A 20,305-nucleotide genomic window follows, 5' to 3' on the forward strand; every position below is an offset into this window, starting at 1 on the left:
ATTATTTATTATATTCGTACAGCTCATTATTGCACTTATAAGACAGCAAATTAATAAAACGGGAAAAGGGAATGTGTGCAGGGTCCAAAATTAACCTTTTGGCTCATCTGCCAGCCAAAAATATTTCTTACCGGCTATAAAACTGCGTCATGGTTCTGAGCTTCATATTTTAGACAGGATCTTGGGGATCCAGCGTCGCCACATCTCTAATAACCGATGTTTCTGACAGCAAAAACATAGACAGACATTGTGTAGGAAGTTGCTTTGATTTGATTCGCTGACGTCACGATTAGGGTTGTGTATCGGCAACAATCTGGTGATACGATACGTGTTATGATACAGGGGTTACAATTCAATATATTTTGTGTGTGTTTAAATCTTTGTACATATTTCATGTTTGCTTGTCGTTACTTTAAGTCATGGTTGGGTTTGTGTAATCAGTGTTTCTTGTTTTGTAGGATGATGCCTGAATTAGAATGAAGTTACTTTCAGACAGTGAGCGGTTCCCGCTGCTTGCTCCATTGTTTCCAGAAGTAAATTTTCCTAGTTTCCTGATTTATACACCTCTTTATCAGTGGTGATAATATCAGTCAACAAAGGAGCAACATCAGCTCCAGAGTTTGATTTTCCATAGACAATGATTATCAAATGAGTTACCTAAACTTGCTATATTCATTGTATCATACAGCTTTTATTGCTAAGCTACAACTTGTAGATTGTTAGTAGGATCAGATGTAGCGACGACAGAGATGTGCCCTTCTGCCACCCATGGAAATAATGTGGCAACACCAGCCACTGAATGCACCTTTACAGTTATGATTTTTGTGCATTGAGGTCATCGATTTGGCGGTAAAAGGAATGAATCATTTATTAAACACGTAGTCCGGTGAGTTTGCTAATGCTGCCAATAACTGCAGCAGCTGCAATGAGACAAAATGACAAAAACACGACCAGAAGGTAGTGACGATAACAGGAGCACTCACCCAACACCTCCTCTTGACCATCAGTCATTGTCAGTTTTGGGTTATATTAAATTCCATCACCTTGAAAACCCATAATGAAGGAGTTCCTGAAAAACCACATCAGCACCTTGCTGCAGCTTTACTGGTGACATTTAGAGCAGTAGTGCCTGTCCGATATCTCTTATCAGCTCAACCATGCAGTGGGTAGATGTGGATTCACCCTCCTGCGGGAAAATCGGTTTGATGGCTTGTCCAATCACTGGAAATATTCTGTTCATGTGATCTTAGAAGAAACCCCCAAAACACAATGAATGACACCGGACTGCTTTGTCTTTCACGTGTCACTGACGCTCCAGCTGGGTGACACTGAGGGTCTTCCTGCTCAGTGAAGGGTTGCTGATGCTGCGGCAAGTTGGGCGTAAAATAGTTGGGACACTAAACATTTGGCCTGCGTGTGCTCCTGCCCAGAGGGCCACAGTTCAACCAGCTAGTGCTAATACATAAATACATACATACGTTGGAATAACCAGTTCTTCTCAAGCAGAAAAAAAAACCCTCTGAATTTTTGGATCTGATATGAGTTACCCGCCAGCCTCAGTGGGAACAAGTGAGTTTACTGAACAAATGGTCTCTCTGGAAGTGGTAGCCTCACATTGTTTTTCCTGGAACTTCATTTTCTGGTCTGGAGAAACAATGTAGAGTTATAACCCAACTCTGCAGTTCTGCTCAGGTTCTCAAGAGCATTTTAGCATCTTTCAGCTCTTTGTAGTGTTTTTTCAACCTTGTTTCCAACTCATTTTAGAAAGAAAAGCTGCAATAAAACGTCTGCACACTCTCTGCCGAGCACCAAATACCAGATATACAATGTTAGCAACTACCTAGTAAACATGAATGCTAATGCTTAAGTGTCTGCTTGAGGTGTAAATAGGCCATGATGTGTGATCTTTAGCTCGTTGTGGAGCTCTGCTTTGCTCATTTCAGAAGCCAAAAAACTGATTAATGCAGCTTTAAAGGGCCATTGTGATTTATTAGAATATCAAACCTCAATATGCATTGCTAATGTTGCACTTTATCTGCTGGATGTCTACATGGACAGCTCTGTTTTTTGCTGCCCTAATGTGGCCAAAAAAACAAACAAACACATTATTGTACATAAAGCTTAGCAAGCATACTTTAAGTTAATGTGTTCCCTTGACTTCGGTTCCTAACAAACACAGAACACAGCTAGAGCAGCAAAAGAGATTCTGATGCAGAAAATGTTGGACAAACAGGAGGGACACGATGAATCGGCTATCAGAAGTGCACAGGAGGACCAGCACAGCAGCAGACAGTATATCTGATGAAAGTGCAGATCAGTGTGTATCAGTATCACTGAGCAGTGCTTCAGTCGCTGCTCCTGTAGCGAAGGACATTCCTTGGAGAGAGCGCAGTTTATCGGGAAGACAAGCTGCTCTGGTGCTCGGCCTTTAAGAAAGTGTGATTTCACACTGTGGCGTGAATGTCACAAAGATACCCCTCAGTGGTTTGTACTGTGGTTGTGTGGGAAGTGAAAGGCTGTTTAGCTCACTGTCACATAAGGTATTGGTAAAAAACAGAAATAGGCTCAGAGCTAAACATGCAGAGAAACCTAGTTTGATCAAAAACAACCGGTGACGTTTACTGAGAAGGCCTCATCTCTACCAGCCTCATTTTCCAATATTTTGTGTTTTTCTGAAACTCCCTGAGCTTCAGAAGTACTTTTTGTTTGTTCTTGTTTAATTTAACCTTATATTTTCTGATCTCAGTGGGTGTCATGTTGTATTTCTTTAAACAGAAAGGTGAGCGTCCTCCACCCAAACTAAAAATTGCAGTATTTTGAAAGAATGCTTGAACCTTTCAGTAAATACCCCAAACTGAGTGCTCTGTACACACTCTAAGGAACAATTTCAGTGCATATCTGTATCAAATTATACGACACAATTATTAAGTAGTGGGCAACTAATGACTTACATCATCATCGTGTGTGTTGGTAACATTTCTGAAACTGAAAAACCTTTCCAAAGTGCATTAGTTCTCTCAACTATGTGCTACCGTTGCCAAATGGAGGCTTTCAAAGGCTTTTTCTTTCATTTTATTACAATTCTAAAAAATGAGTAATTTTCCAGGCAGCAGTGTCACTTATGATTGGTCGTCTTTGGCTTGAAGAATATTTCCACCAGCTAATGCCCACTCTCCTCGGAGATCTTTAGCATGTGCCACATTAGGGAAAATGTCACCGAATTTTAAATGAGTCACAGGTTTTTACACAAGCGGTGATTTCTCAGAGGGCCAGTCGGAAAATAACCAAAATCCATTATAACGTTTTTGAAAGTTCTCATAACTCACAGAACAAAACAAAAAAAAAGTCTTCCGGAGGAACTACGCAGCCATGCTTTTGATTCGAACGCCCGACCACTTAATTGTTTTTGTGATGAGAAGAGAAGAGGGCAGAGAAAGGAAGGGACCGGGGACAATTACTGTTTTATTGATCAAAAGCTAATGAAAACAGAAAGCCCATGAATCACTCATATTTTCACTCCCTGTAGTATAATTCTCCTTTCTCATAAAAGGTTCTAGTACACACACACTAAAAAGTGCAAGATCTAACAAGTTCTCTTACTCCTGCTCTTTTTTTTATATGTAATTGATATATCATGTTACATATTTCATTTTGATGGAATTGCACCCTGGTTTTGAGTTTTCAGTGTCTTACATTTTCATTATTTAACAATTGTATTTGCATTCGTAAGAAGAAGTGGTGCTTAGTGGATCTCTCGTGCAGAATATTTATGTATTTTTATATTTTTTGTCTCTCATCTTACAGGCTGGAAGGAACAGAGGAGAAGTTCAGGAACAGGGAAAGTCGTCATGAGGATCTGCAGATTATTGCTGAGCTGAAGGACATGGTGTCTGAGAGAGAATCGCTAGTCAAGAAACTGGTGGTAGGTAACTGCTAATGAGGTAATGTGCACTATATACAGGGGTATGTGTGGAAAGGAAAATATTACTTGTCTGTTTTTGACATATTGGATATATACAACAAACACATTTGAATGCAAACCAAATGTTTTTTTAGAAGAAACTGTTCCTTTATAATAAAGGGAATTACAGCAGTCTTTAGTGCAAGTGATAAAATATATGCATGGCATTATTTTAGAATCTGTCTCATATTATAAAAAGCATGATTTAGAGTTATCATTTGACGAGAGTCAGATGAGAACATCGATACCACCAAGTATCAAAGTAAGCACTTCTAAAACGACCAGGTGGAGTAACTTCCTGGAGTCTTGTCATCACAGTATGACCACATGGAATTTACCAAATTAAACAATTTTAAATGTGTTCTAATTTTCTAGTATCCATTGTCATTGAGTTATTCAGTTTAGTGACCTTCATTGATGGGTGGCGTCCAAAGGTTTTATCAATCTTAAGTGAACTGTCCTGAAGAAAACATACTAATGAGCATAAGACGGAACCCAAGATACAGCCTTGAGGCATACCACATTGGATGAGGGTAATTCCTAAACCATCAGCCTCCCTGAGAGACAGGATCAGAACCACTCAAGGACAAAACGTTTAATGACCAAGCAATTTCTAAATAGCTAATTAAACAGAGATGAAGGATGATTAAAATGCAATTACTTCTAAACAACTTGTTGTTGGCTTTCAGGGCTTCTGTATGCAATTGGTTTAGTAAAATGGTCAACAGACGTTCAAGTTTATATCTTATTTGAAGCTTTATTTGAAGACTGTTTAATCCATTTTACATTCTCGTGTCCGACCTCACTTTCTCATCTCTCAGACAGTTTGAGATCCAATGTACTTTACCTCATAAACGCTGCAATTTTAACTGGGTTTGTCTGGGACACAGTTAACAATAACACAAGGCCACTGCGGTTCCACTAATCACATGAAGGTGACTTCATAAATCAGCTTACAATTTGTCACAGTGTAGTGCCACTGCCATTCTGCAGTCATTTTGAGTTGATCCAGTTGACACTAGAGTGCTCAAACCCAGATAGGAAGAAGAATTTCGAGTTGAGGACATTTAGAATGTATGTTTTGAAACAGTTTTTATGAAGGCGTGAAACTGCAGCGTCAAATGTGTGTGCCTCTTCTGCAGACAGAACTCATTAAATGTGTGATTTTCAGTCTTTTCTCGGTCCCTCGAGTCTTCCACAGCCTTTCTGGCTGTCAGCTAACATGGTTTTCTCCTCCAGGACGATAAGAAGTTCTACCAGCTGGAACTTGTCAACAGAGAGACCAACTTCAACAAAGTGTTCAACGCCAGTCCTAACGTAGGAGTCATCAACCCGCTCATTAAGGTAGGCCCTGATATCCTGTAACACGCCACACACAGGGGCACTGAAAAAAGCCTGTCGCTTTATTTTACTACATAGCAAAGATGATATCCACTCCATCTCATTTCATATGCATCAGTGCTGATCGACCAGAAGAATCAGCACTGAGGTTCATTGTAACGACCATAAAAAATGACCACAGTAATTTTCAGAGTTTACTGTAATCGCTGTAAACGAATGAGACCGCTTAGAGTGCACTGTCAGCCTCTGCCAGAGAGTTTCAAGGTTGAACACAACACAAATATGTACAACACAAAGGGAGGATGTTTTACAGCAAAAGACAGGATTATGGTGTTCCAGATAAAAGTTCTGGTAGATGGTAAAAGGGGACAATGGAAAAAACCCTTTTAACAAGTTAATTCTTCTTAGTGAAAATGAAGTCACCAAGGACAGTGAAAATGGACAGGACACAAAACAATTATAATAAATTACATTTTCATTTGTTAAATAAGAGTGCAGCTAGAATGAAATAGAGGCTAACAGTTGTTACCTACCACGGTCTCATTTCTATACAGCAGTTAAAACAAGGTGTCACAGTTCAAAAAAGTATCTAAAACTCAATGCACACAGTATAGCACTAACAATGATTGTTAAAAGTGAAATAGCCTTCAACTTTCATGAAAAGGAAATGCAGTATAAAAAAATGAACACTGTCCATGACTATAGAACGGCATTTAATCTCAAAACTCATTGATTCTAGGGCTTCTTTTTAATAAGTCAGTTGAGTTATAAAATGACATTGCATTTATTTGTAGTTTGAAATGCTTTAAAGGCCCTGAAAACTTCCTCTGAAAAAAGCAAGTAAACATTATAAATCCGTATGTATAAACATTAAAGAATCAAAGTTAAACTTCTTAAACTTCTTTAACACATTTAAAAATGCTCTAAAGTTTGACATTGGAAAAACAAGCCCACAACTCGTTGTCAGATTTTAATTCAAACGTTCCTAAATCCTGATTGGTGCGTGGAAGGACGTGACGTTTGTCCAACTGACCTCCGCCCGCTTTATACCAGTGAAAATAGCACAAAAAACAAACAAAACTGTTGTAACTGGTCGCAGAAAATTGTGTGGTCATGAAGGATCCCATTGCTCATAACAAGAAGCCTTTTTGAGAAGAGATGTTTTCAGGGCCTTTAAAAGCTCCCAGTGCTCCTGGAAAACATGATATTTCATTTTGCAAAGTATGCCTGAGTTGACTGGTCCCCAGTGCATGATCAATATATACCTGTTGACACCATCTCTCGAGTTCTATAACTTCCAGTATTTTTGTTCTCGCTTGTTACGTGTATTTTTTCCACATATGTGTATATGTGTCGTGTGTGTTCACCGTGTGCTAGTTTCTATGTATCCTCTGTGTGTGTGTGTTTCGTCTCAATATGCGATTGATTCTTCCTCCCAAATTCGACTGTTCTTCCTGACCTTTTTTTCTCCAGCTCTCCTTTGCTTTCCAAGCCATTTATTTGTTAGTGTGAGATGTTTGCTGCTTTGACACATCTCTGCTCATCTGAACTTCCATTGTGCTCAGAGCGACTGATGCTTTAAGACTGATTGATGCCAGTCTTTCAGATTGATCCATTCACTCTTCTTTCGATCGACATTTAAATATGATCAAGTTAGCACGCTGCTCTGTTGCTGTCTCTCACTGGATGGACCTCTAGGGCTCTCCCTGTACTCCATTTTCCCCTTTTTTCCCTCCATTTCTTCTTATCTTTTATTATTATTTTGTTTCAAACTTCCCTTTTGCTCCTTTTTTGATCCCAATGCCCCTCCTTTTCTTTTTTTTTCTTCTGTGTAGCAAAAGAGAAAGAATGAGAAAACAGCAGCCAGCAGATTCAGCAGCTCTTCTAATGTCAGGGCTATGGAGGCAGCGGGTGTGGGCGTGGGCATGGCAGGTTCAGGAAGTGGGCAGCCCCCACAGCCCCCACCTCCTCCCCCAGCCCAGCCCAGCCGCCTAGAGCCCATCCCCAACTCCCCCCTCCACCACCTTGAACTCAACTCCAACAAACCTCTTCCCCCGCCGACCCCTCCCACCGAACCCAAGAAATTCATGAGGTGAGACCTTTTTAGCCCCCGACGGGCAGCAGCTGGTCAATCCACGCATCAGCCATCCAATCACAGACTTCAGGTTAATTGGAAAGACCTGCTGGTTACACAGGTTAAAGCACTGTTACTGATTTGTCTCACAGCCTGAGACAAACCTTGAATGTATAAGCTGTATTTTAGGCTCTCACAAACGCCTTAAAATAACAACCAAAAAAAAAAAAAAAAACCACGAGAACTCTCTGTTGTTTCTGGCTTTAAACGAGAACCTCTCAGTGGGATGATAACTTACTGTTTTACATTTTCATCCCTTCCTGCCAAGTCTGGCCTTTTTCATAAACCATAAGTAGCATGAAACCACACCTGGTTTACAATGAAAGCAACGGAAGATTAACGTCTTCTTTGTTATTCTTTGTCATTTCTGATTGATTTCAGCCGGCGGTAGACAAAAGCAGCTTAAATGTTTCCAGCTTTTAAAACAAAACCTGTAAAATGATCTTAATTACGCACTTAACAGCTACATGCATGATAGCTTGCTAAAGGACAGAGAGGCTACAGCTGTATGTCCGAGTCAAATGTCAGCATCCTCACCAGCTTATGATCCACGTAGAAGACACAAAGAACTCGTTGTTCTTGTATTACAGTGTAGAAATGGTTACTCCTACTATTATAACTATGATGAGGAACGATCAGACTGTTTCTTCATTCCAACATTATTTATTTATAACAGAACTTATATTTATGCCTTATTGTTTGTATTTTCAAACTGAGAAGAGAAAAAAGCTTTAGGGTGAGGATTAACCAAACAAACCGGTTGCTATCTCAGGTAACAACTTCCCAAATCTCCAGGACAGAGCAGCCAATGTTAACATAAAGTCTGATATAGTAGAAGGAAGGCTGGGTTATTATAAAGCTAGTTATCCGGACCTGCTAACGTCTGCAGCTTACAGTTGAGCAGATAAACAAACTATTTAATTTTTTCTTTAAAGGAAAGGAGTTACTAAAGAAACCGGCGTCCAAGCTCTTTATATATGGAGTAATACTCCACCTACGTGTTTCTATTTACAGTTGCTAAGCCATACTGGACGCACTTAAAAGAGACTGTTGAGCCCTGAGGTTTGTGTCACACAATGACTGACCCTCATTTGACATTAAAGGACGTGACTGAACTCAGAGACATCGGACAGCATCACAGGGGTTTTAAAAAAAGGGATGATTATTTAGAAATGAACATTATAATCAACACAAGAGTCCCACATGCGACTGAAGCTTTAAAGAATGGCCTTGGAATGCAAAAGGGGCATGTTTCTTTTTTTGTTTGTTTTTTTAGTTTTGTTTGTTTCCACGTGTCCGTCAGTCTGAACATGTTAACAGTGTGCATGCGGACAGGTTTCCCTTTTCTGTTCAGGAAGTTATTCAACTTGCTGTTAATATCTGTTGTGGCTCTTTGTTGTGCATTGTGTCATTTTGTGATTCTTCATCCTCATCTTCATCTGAATTCCAGCATGTGGCACACGCAGCACAACTCGAAATGGGACTATTTTTGCACAAAGTAAATAAACTATTTTGCTATCTGAACTAATAATGAAGTAGATATTGTCTTTTGCTATCATGGACTTGTCCCCTCTGTGTGTGGCGGTGTCTTATTTACTCTTCAACTCAATGGTCCAATAAATGCTTCTCTGGTTTCTTGCTAATGGCTGTGATTGGTCGCTGTGGTGTGAAGTGATATGATGATAAATTATGTAACATGCTTCTCACATGAATACATGCAGTTTGTGTATCGCATGCCAAGAAATGTGTTTTTTTAAGGGCATTAATATTTGGATATGTAGCATGTGCGGGTGTGTACGTGAGAGCATGTTGTGGTTATTTTTTGCATGTTTTGCTGCTGTTTACGTGAAGAATGAGATGTGGTGGCTGCTTTGTTATTATGGGACCCAACACACACACACACACACACACACACACACACACACACACACACACACAGCAGAGCCAAGCAATGACAGTATGAGGTCAGATATTATAGATCTGCTTGGAAATGTTTTCAGACTCCATTAAACGATTCGTCCCTCCTCCCCCTGCACGCTCTTTGTTCTTGACAAACATTTGTAGATCCCTCTGCCCCGGCCGTAACTCTCTGTTAATCTGACCCCGTTAAACCGTTGGGTCCTTTAAGTATTCATATCTTGAAGAGAGTTTTATAAGACTACAAACCTCATCTAAGTGGATCAGAACATGAATATTACTGTTGTTATTGAATATTAAATCGGGAGCCAAACAACAGTGAGCAGAGTTAAATTAGTAATTATAAAAGTCTGTCAGTCTCCCAACTTAAATGTATTTTTTCCCAACTTGCAAACCAACTATACAGATATATAAAGCAAAACTCCAGCAGTATATCTAAAGAATCTATCCTCATATTACCTCCCATTACTGTGTGTGTGTGTGTTTGTTCTTGCAATGATGAAGAACATGGGAATAATGTGCAGAAGTCCAGGTAGCTGACACTTGGTCTATTAGGACTAATGAGAACATGATTATAGCTAGATGTTTAGGGGAACAGAGTAAATAGGCTGATAAAAATGTCAGATTTAAACAGAATAATGTAAAATAATGTAAGGGGGAAGGAAGGAAAGGTCATGCTACAGACAGTGAATCAAAATTCAAGACCTGATATTGTGGTCAGTGTGGTTTATACAAACATGGTCCCTGCACACTACAGGCTGAATACTATTGTAAGACATTTCCATTATTTAAAAGCACACAGTTTTAAACATTTGTTTGTGTTTTAATTGCTTGTATGGACTTCCTCTCGCTGCCTCGTGGCCAGGTGGTTGACTTATCTGGTTAAATAAAGGTAAAATTAAATGAATACACCTGAACTGTTCAGAGAATCAGATCAAAAATAAATGTGGAGTTGCAGCTTTGCACTGACCTTCCTGTACAGTATCGTCTTGGTCATCTGTGCTATTATCAGTGTCACCTGAATATGGTTTGTTTTGCACTAGAGTACTGTACACTATTTTAAGTGATAGAAAGCCAGTTGAATTATCTTTAAAGTCTAGAAATGAGAACTTGTTGCAGCTTTAAAGTCCAACTGTAATACCATTTAGTCTTCCCTTCTTAAGTCAAAAATAATCAATAGAAAAGGGAGAGGAAAAGCAGCAGGAAAAACGTGTGCTTTAGTCTGCGTGTGACGGGCAGACAGTGTTGTTAGTGGTGCTGAAGAGGAAGGACCACAGCAGCATAGAACTGGACTGCAGTGACATTTTCTGGTACGTTCTGATGCTGCTTCATGTGCTGCAGCTGAGCAGATAATTATCTATCTAGTGTGCAAATGGATGTTAGCAGTGCAGTGTTTTCCCGGGTGAATGTTTGTCTGGCTGCAAGCGGAGGTGCAGGACAAGACGTGTTCATGTTTGTACGTTTGATAAGGAGACTTAAGCTAATGTGGGTTGTTGCTCAGAGTTGTTGTGTATAAAGCTGCAGTCTGACTCAGTGTGACCGTCTGCTCCAGCTATGATAGAACTTCACTGCTTCATCCGAGACTTGATTGGCTGTCAGGGCTCAACAAGAAGGATTGCCGGGTTGCCTGGAGCAAGTAAAACACCACATCACGCTCGTAAATCTTACAACTTTTTAAAAAAGAATGAAACACATTGTTTGTTTTCCTGAGCAGATGATGGAAGTAGCTAAAGAGTGAAGCATCTCGCTTCCTCCTCATCTCTGTTGAGAGTCGCACATGCTCAGTGCTGACTCGTGAGAAAATGGCGGCATGTACAAAGGACAAAGTTTATGCGCTAAAGGGCAAGCAAGAATTTCAGTGATCCTGGAAACAGAGAGTCTAGTTGGCTGGCGTTAGAGGATGTAGGCAAACCTCCAACTCTTTGCTACAAGTTTGGGAGCAAGTTGTTTTTCAAAGGCAAGTCAAGTTTCCAAAAATCGTCGAGAGCCGACGGCGTCTCGCTTGCACGGCAGCTAAGAGGGTCTTTGTTGATATTTGATAGCTGCTAATAGAGAAGACATTAGCGTTGTAGCCTGTCAGTATCAGCATAAGATCTCCACTCGTAGATGGACAGAGAGAAAAATATTCTGTCAAAACTAGAGGCCGCCATCATAGAACCAGAAAATATAAAGGAAGGCTGCGCTGTATTCAAGTGGTTGTAATCTGCAACTTCACCACTAGAGGTCGCTGAACCGTTCAGGCTGGTCCTTAATATATTTACCACTAAGTATTTTATTATCAGAAGCACACATAATGTTGAAATCCACAGAATATAACCACTGATTGAACAGATAGGAACACTTTTGCAACCCAACTTCCCCACAAGGATCAATACGGTTTTCATCTTATTGTCACAAATGCTCATGAATGGTAATTATTGCAAATTTATAGTGAATACAAAGCTGCTGGTTCACTATAGTGTTTGTTTAATATGGAAACGATGTATGGAAATAAAATTACTTTATATAAGATACTTTATGGACTTAAAGGACCAGTGTGGAGGATTTAGTGGCATCTAGTGGTGAAGTTGCAGATTGCAACCAACTGAATGCCACCTGTGTAGGTATTTGACCACCTGGGAATGTGAAGGAGAAACTATAAGACTATAACTATAAGAGTCTGGTTTGTCCATTTTGGGCTACTGTAGAAACATGGTGGACTCCAAAGAAGAGGACCGGCTCCCTCTGTAGATAAAAACAGCTCATTCTAAGGTAACAAAATACACACAATGATTGAATGATTCCTATTTTCCGGTGATTATAAACTAATGAAAACATACCTATGAATATTATATTTAATTTCTGCCATTAGAGCCTCGTAAATGTTTCACACTGGACCTTTAAACCAGAATCCTTTGAGTCTGCATTGTGACCATGTACCGTATAAACAAACATAAGGGAAGCCGCCTTGGGAAGTCATTGACCTCTTCAAGCATAGAAAACAACCAAAAAAACAACCTCCCCAAAAAAATTTCAACATTACCCAGGAGGTTATGGGACTGTTTATTTAAGACGTAGCCAATTAAGGAAGCAGACATAGCTCCAATAGGTGTTTGTTTGGATAGATGCAAACACTCAACCTAATTAATTCAAACTTTGAGGAACACATTTCCCCCCCGAGGGCCTCAGTCAAGAAGTACAGCTTCATCTACAGATACCAACAGTGACTGACATTTTCCTGTAAAAGCAAATACTGTCAGTAGTTCATGAGGGTTGAGGTTGTGCAGTCAGACACTGTATCTGTTATAGACACATGACATCCTAATATATGGAAGACACAACTGTGAGATGATACTGTACACGCATCCAAAGGGAACACCGACAACGTTTCTGGAGTATAACTGCAAAGCTGTGTCCAGTTTCCATACTTACATGCTAATTCTAGCAAATGAAAGTGACAGTAAATCAGTCCACATCTCAAGGTCTTCCTCAGCTTAACTCCCTATGCTGAAAAAGACTGTGAGGTTAAAAGCAAGTAAGTGAACCTTCAGGTGAGAGTTAGGCAGGTTTTGAATATGTTTTCGCAGTGGAAAAATTTACAAAATTAAGTATACCTATAAAAAAAAGCCTCTTTATTTTTGGGCGACATAGCTGCAAAAAAAAGAAAAAGTCTGGAGATTTTTCTTAACAAATCCTGTGAAAAGATCAAACTCAACAATGTATCCATCAGTACTCTCGTCAAATACATCGGTTTCTAATTCAAAGCTCATAAATATATTGTTCCCTATAATTTTCCGTAAACATCCGGGCTTCTCTAGTTTTTAGTAAATGTTACTCAAACAAAGGTTTAGTGCATTTTTTGGGGACTATTTCCAGCAGCGGATTAACACACATTTGGTTGCTCTAGTGAGTATCTACAGCAGCAGCAGGATGGTGTATGTGGGACAACAGCATGGCTCACTGATGTGTTTGAACAGACAATAACGGAGCTCTATGGCACACAGAGGAAGAAGATACATCAGACTTTACAAACACACAGTTCTAGTTCTAGTTAGTGCGATCAATGTATTGTTGGTTTTGGTATTTTCATGTTTCTGACCAGATCACCACTTTAATATTCTGCTTTCTCTTTATAAAGTTTCCAAAGTTGTGGTTTGATTGATTACTTAATTTCTTGCTAAAGTATACTGTTAACTGCATAAAAAGCTGCAGAAACCCTATATTATAACAATCAGTATAAGTGCAATATACAGTTGATATGCAGTAGGGAATTTGTGTCTCGGCTCTACTCCAGATCCTGACACTGGCTTTACTGCCCCCTTGTGCACAAACATGTGGATTACAACCTTTCACGCAGACCTTTAAACCTGCACATTAGTATTATATCTGGTGGTTGCACTGCTGTACTGTGCCAGGCAAAATACATCAGACACAAACGTAAATTTGTTTTTGTGAAATACAGCGAAAAGTTCAGTTCAGTGGGGAAAAAATCCACTTTTAGCACAGAAAGAGATCTTTTAGTAACTGTAGTAAGTTTAATGAAACACACAGAGGGGGGCTTTAAACACTATACTGAATCAACCTCCTGCTTCTTCCCTGACTTGTCTTTTTTCTTCTTGTCTTTGATTTGATTTTTGTTGTGGTGATTTTGCGCTCCCGCCCCCGAAGCCCTCCTGAAACCAAGGACTCCGCCATCGACTCCCCGGACGCCCAGCGCCAGGAGTGGTTCGCTCAATACTTTTCCTTTTGATTGACCACAAACCTGCAAAAACACAAGGATTCAGCATGTCAACCAAACTTGGGGAAAAAAACTAAAAAACTAAGTTTAAAAAAAAAAAAAAAAAAACACAGGAAAAAAAGAGAAAAATGTTAAAACTATTTGTTCTTTATTGTCATTGATAGGTTCGGGGATCAATTCACTTCAGATTCAGTCAACTGAAACCTGCAATTCACGGTTTTAGAGAATCAGTTGTCACGGATCTGTCAGCGAAACACATACGGGCAGAACTCGATGTCATTCATTCTCACTCTGGTAAAAGATGTAATGAATATCCACTTCCTGGTGTTGACTGAGGTGAAAGCGGATTGAACCCGATCCCGACCGTCAAATGTCATCACTCTGATCTGATTTGATTGTTTGATTATCTCTGATTGTTTCACTGTGGACGAGTTCTCTCTCTTAGTACAGTGACAATGATCATCAGTATGTTGGATGTTTTCTTTTTTTATTTCTTTACTTCCTGACTTATTTTGCAGTTTCTCGGAACTAGAAAAAAACATGAGTGGTGCATTTATCATGCTGCTAATTGCCATCGTTGGACTACAGTAAGAAATATATATATAAAGAAATATTCGGTAGGTTATTGTGCTCTCTCTGTACCTGGGCCCACTGCATACAGCATCTTAGACTAGGAGCGATGATCTAAGACCAGTCTGCCTCCTCATTTATGGTGACATTTACATGGACCTGATCCTAGATCAGTTACACTTACTCTGATATGCTCCATGAATACAGGCTCTGATTTTAGGACGGCACCATCATGGCAAGTTTGTTACAGCTGCATAGAAGTTTCAGCAGATTTTGGTAGAATATTAAAACCTGTTTGTATGGTTGTCTGTCTCAACACAGATATAATGATGTCTCACCAATTTTAAAAACAAAAATAGCATATTTTATATTTATATTATAATGTGTATGCTTAATAAATAATTATTGTGACATTTATTTGTGTTTTTTTTTTTTTTCTGTCATTTATTTGAATAAATCGGTGCTTTGCGTTTAATTTAATCAGGGGCGGATCTGGAGGAATGTTTGTGGGGTGGCCAGAGGGTGGCGGGGGGGGGACATGCTGATGTAATTGGAAACAATCCCATGTATCAGTATTTGCTTGGAAACAACACCAAATGAAGATATTTAAACTTGAAATATGTTACGGCAGGGGCGGATTGAGAGGGGGGCAATAAAACACCTGGCCACCCAAATTTGGTGTCAAATTTAACACATTAATTAAAAAAAATAGTACATTAAAAGACACTTACTTAGAAAAGTGTCTGAAGATTTGTAAATAAAACTATTAATTTCTAAAGCTACATTTAGATATTTCTCTTCAATGGTTCGCTAATGTGACACAATAAAGTAATTGGGAGCTTTTCAAAGCTAATGTTGATTGTTTGTGATTGTTTGTGATTAAATCAGCACGTATTTCTGCCACCGCCGCTTTAAAGTCTCCATGCAAGTGTCTTAAGGTGACATTAGAAATGTATACATTGTTTTCTACCCTAACACTGTGGCCATAACAGATCATAACAACACATTGTCTTAAAAAATTAATCTAAATTAGTGTGTTCAATTTGGCTGTTTTTAATCAGCCTTGTAGAGCTGCATTCAATGTCGGAAGTTAATTAATGAAAAACATACTGAGATGCAACAAAACTGAGTTTTAACAGCAACATTTGATACAGAACGAGTTAAAAATGTTCAACTTGTGGCCAGTTTGAATTCTTTTTTTAACTATTCTATCACTGACTGTGAAGAGAGTGCAAAGTAGTGGAGGAAAATGTACCATATTTGTCTTCTAATATTAGGTAGAGTAAAAGATGAAAGTTGAATAAAATGGAAATGCAAAGTATTGAATTTGTAAGCTACTTCAGTACAGTTCTTGAGTAAGTATACGTAGTTATTTGTTATTGTATTTTACACAATTAATAAATCTGATGAAACACTGAGAGGAGCCTGACATTAAGTAAGACGTGTCTAACGGGGTTGAAGCTTCACTTTCTGGTCAAATCCAGTGAGTTTCAACTTAACTTACGAATAACTGAAGCCTTAATACTCGCTCCATAGTTTTGTTATTAAAAGACTTTCATATATCCTTTAAAAGTGAATCCCAGGCTGACTGCAGTGATAGGGTTTATTATATTATATTATATTATATTAGCCAAAAAGCCTGAGGAGGAGCATAGAAGAAAAAGGTAAAGAGACAGACAGAAACAACACAGTGAACTGTTAAACCTCATTGTGTTGACCTTTAAAGGAATACATTTCTTTAAATTAATTAATGATTATTTTTATATTGGATTGTTTTCTTGATCAGTCCATTCATTCTGTATTATTACCTAAATTAAACAAAGCTCAAAGTGACACCTCCAGATGTCTCGTTTTGTCCGACCAACAGTTCAAACCTCAAAATTCTTCAGTTTACTGTAATTTAAGATGAAAAAAAGATGCATAATGTCACATCCGAGAAGCTGAAACCATTAAATATTTGGTGTTTTACATGAGAAATAAATCAAACATTGCATTTATTTTATTTTTGAATATATATTACATATACGTATATTTCACAAATCAATTGATTGAGTAATCTGTTTTTATGTAGCCTACTTTTGTTGTTTTAAAAGTTCTTCCTTATAAAGTAACTAAAGATGTCAAGTAAAGAAGTAAAAAGTAAAATATTGTTTTGTTTCCTAAAAAAGAAACTACACATAATTAATATTTTAAATCTTTTAAGAGTTCAGATTATTCCTCTAGGATAACTGTGCAGTGTTAGAAAGCAACCAGCAGGGGGCGGTAGCGGTTTATAATACAGTCTGAACCGGAACATAAACAAACCCGTTCCTGTGCGGGATAACTATGGCTGCCACGGGAGCCGGGTCTCCTGGCCGGTTGGTCCAGTATGTCGTAGTCCGGTCGGACCTGGTTCACAAGCTGTCCTGGCCTCTGGGAGCCGTTATAACTCAGGCCTGTCACGCTGCTACCGCCGCCATCCACCTTCACTACGGAGACCCGGACACACAGCGGTACCTGGCGGAGCTGGACTCCATGCACAAGGTGGTGCTTGGGGTAAGCGCGACACGTCACGCCAAACTCCATTCAAATATTGGCCACTTTAGTGCTGCTCGGCTTGTCAAACCATTGCATATATAGGTTATTACAGTTTATGTAATAACACATTAGAAGATAATATTGTTGTATATGTTGTTCGGCGACATAAAATGTTTATAAAGTGTCTTTTTTTTTAACCTTCCTTCAGTGTTTAGGTAGCTTAGCTTTCAAAAACGCGTGCGATAAATGAATGTGAAGCGATTTGAAAAGTCCTCCATTTTACTATGAACAGAAGCTCTGTTTGTGTTAATGTGCCTGCCGAATTACCAAGTGACTGCTCACGAATATATTAAGGTCTTAAATGGTTTTCAAGGTAGTATAATTTTGTGCTAATAAGCAAATCAATTCTTAAATGGCGGAGTTTCGAATTGAGTATGGCGGTATTTGTCCATACAAGATTTACTCCAGTAGTCTAACAATACACAATAATATTGAGAAGGGATTCTTGAAGGGTTTATATTATTATCTTATTAAATGATAATGCTTAAGCTTAATAGATTAATATGATGCAATTTGATCATTTGTAGATTTTGTGTTTCATTCAGATGTTTTTCAAATTAAATAAAAGCTTTAGAAACAATATTTATTTTCTCACATGCAGCACTGTAATGAAATGAATTATTGGGTATCCAGTCTTTAATAATCTGACTGTACAGTAAGTGTGTGTGTGTGTGTGTGTTGTGTGTTTCCCTCCAGGCTCCAGACGAGGCCGCCCTCTCCGGCCTGTCAGAGACTCTGACGCAGGCTGGTGTGGCCCACAAACTCTGGATCGAGCAACCAGAGAACATCCCCACCTGCCTGGCTCTGAAGCCGTGTCTAAAAGAGACTGTCCAGCCGCTGCTGCGCAAGTTCAAACTCTTCAAATGACTCCCTGAAAGACGCTGTCCGTCTATAAACTACAGACGAATACTGTAATTTCATCTGTAAAAGGACATCTGACAGTTGGGCTCTTCCTGTTGGGGGGCCGCAGTATCTGTCAGTGCTGATTTCTAAGATTAAAGATGGGATATATGTTATCTTCTGAATGAAATTGTTGCTAATTAAGAAGTGAGAGTCATTAAGCCACAGCATGTTAACACAACCAATCAGGTGAGTTGTAAAAAGTTAAATAAAGTTTATAATGGTTTGAATTCTAGCCACAAAAAACTACTTTAAAAGGCCTTTAAAAAAAACTGTCTTTCATTATTCATGTTTAATTTCTTGGTTGGAAAATGACACAGAAGTCCCAAATTTGAAGTATTAAATTAATAATATGTGTGGATTTTGACTGTGATTGTCTTTACTACTCAGGTGAGCCTACGTTTGGCTCATGAACTCTAAAATACAGTCAGTACTAGTTCAACCTGTGAAATGGCGTCTCAAGTTCAAGAATCTGTATATAAACATTCATCCATTCAACCTTTATTTAAATCTGGAGGAACCATTAAAGACACGCCTTCATTATCAGTGATGGCAAGTGTGCAATTAGAATAAATACGCACAAGAAATAATTAAAAACTTTGATGTTAAAGGTTAAAGTAGTTTACAATCATGGTTTTAAATGGATACGTGCTTGTTGTGCAACAGGAGAACAGACGTAATACTGTGTGGAGCCTTTATTTGCATGTAACCTGATTAAATGTTTGTGTTTGGAAACGATTGTGTTTGTGGTAATGTCGTTCACATGTTGGCATTTCAGGACAGACTGAGCAAAAAAAAATTTCTCTCTCCGGTAATTAATTATTTTTCAGCTGGAGAAACAGCCGTCAACAAATGCTGTGAAACGGGTTCAATGATTTTGTCTTTTTTGGCTCAAAGTTTATCGTGTTTTCTTCACTGGAAAGGAACCCTAGAGGGCACTTTATCATGTTTTCTCCACTATAAGGAGACACTAGAGAGCACTTTATCATGTTGTCTCCACTATAAGGACACACTAGAGGGCACTTTATCATGTTTTCTCCACTATAAGGACACACAAGAGGGCACTTTATCATGTTGTCTCCACTATAAGGAGACACTAGAGAGCACTTTATCATGTTGTCTCCACTATAAGGAGACACTAGAGAGCACTTTATCATGTTGTCTCCACTATAAGGAGACACAAGAGGGCACTTTATCATGTTGTCTCCACTATAAGGAGACACTAGAGAGCACTTTATCATGTTTTCTCCACTATAAGGAGACACTAGAGGGCACTTTATCATGTTTTCTCCACTATAAGGAGACACTAGAGGGCACTTTATCATGTTTTCTCCACTATAAGGAGACACTAGAGGGCACTTTATTGTGTTTTCTCCACTATAAGGAGACACTAGAGAGCACTTTATCATGTTGTCTCCACTATAAGGACACACTAGAGGGCACTTTATCATGTTTTCTCCACTATAAGGACACACAAGAGGGCACTTTATCATGTTGTCTCCACTATAAGGAGACACTAGAGAGCACTTTATCATGTTTTCTCCACTATAAGGAGACACTAGAGGGCACTTTATCATGTTTTCTCCACTATAAGGAGACACTAGAGAGCACTTTATCATGTTGTCTCCACTATAAGGAGACACTAGAGGGCACTTTATCATGTTTTCTCCACTATAAGGAGACACTAGAGAGCACTTTATCATGTTGTCTCCACTATAAGGACACACTAGAGAGCACTTTATCATGTTGTCTCCACTATAAGGACACACTAGAGGGCACTTTATCGTGTTTTCTCCACTATAAGGACACACTAGAGAGCACTTTATTGTGTTTTCTCCACTATAAGGACACACTAGAGGGCACTTTATCGTGTTTTCTCCACGATAAGGAGACACACTAGAGAGCACTTTATCATGTTGTCTCCACTATAAGGACACACTAGAGGGCACTTTATCATGTTTTCTCCACTATAAGGACACACTAGAGAGCACTTTATTGTGTTTTCTCCACTATAAGGACACACTAGAGGGCACTTTATCGTGTTTTCTCCACGATAAGGAGACACTAGAGAGCACTTTATCATGTTGTCTCCACTATAAGGAGACACTAGAGGGCACTTTATCGTGTTTTCTCCACTATAAGGAGACACTAGAGAGCACTTTATCATGTTGTCTCCACGATAAGGAGA

The 20,305-nt window shown here is 38.9% G+C and overlaps 2 protein-coding genes across 6 annotated transcripts in view; both read left to right on the forward strand.

Annotated features, from left to right (window-relative positions):
- fam184ab (family with sequence similarity 184 member Ab) overlaps nt 1-15,057 on the forward strand; it is a 131,292-nt gene extending 116,235 nt beyond the window's left edge. The window contains exons 19-23 of one of the 4 annotated variants that reach the window (XM_051409749.1): nt 3,805-3,922; nt 5,201-5,305; nt 7,138-7,394; nt 8,887-8,934; nt 14,001-15,057. In XM_051409749.1, the coding sequence (XP_051265709.1) occupies nt 3,805-3,922; nt 5,201-5,305; nt 7,138-7,394; nt 8,887-8,934; nt 14,001-14,082 (610 nt within the window). In that variant the 3' untranslated portion in view covers nt 14,083-15,057. The remainder of the gene's footprint in view (nt 1-3,804; nt 3,923-5,200; nt 5,306-7,137; nt 7,395-8,886; nt 8,935-14,000) is intronic. The other 3 variants (XM_051409750.1, XM_051409751.1, XM_051409752.1) reach the window with 3 other exon arrangements.
- Nucleotides 15,058-16,927: 1,870 nt separating this feature from the next.
- Nucleotides 16,928-18,852, forward strand: ptrhd1 (peptidyl-tRNA hydrolase domain containing 1). Of its 2 annotated transcripts, none has more exons than XM_051409794.1 (2): nt 16,928-17,163; nt 17,914-18,852. In XM_051409794.1, the coding sequence occupies exons 1-2, from the start codon at nt 16,966-16,968 to the stop codon at nt 18,082-18,084; spliced, it is 369 nt and encodes a 122-aa protein (XP_051265754.1). In that variant the 5' UTR covers nt 16,928-16,965; the 3' UTR covers nt 18,085-18,852. The 2 variants fall into 2 exon arrangements, with proteins under 2 accessions (XP_051265754.1, XP_051265753.1); XM_051409793.1 differs by having other exon boundaries at nt 16,930-17,175.
- The last annotated feature ends 1,453 nt before the right edge of the window (nt 18,853-20,305 follow it).

This window comes from Dicentrarchus labrax, unplaced genomic scaffold, assembly GCF_905237075.1.
Source record: "Dicentrarchus labrax unplaced genomic scaffold, dlabrax2021, whole genome shotgun sequence".
NCBI lineage: Eukaryota > Metazoa > Chordata > Actinopteri > Moronidae > Dicentrarchus > Dicentrarchus labrax.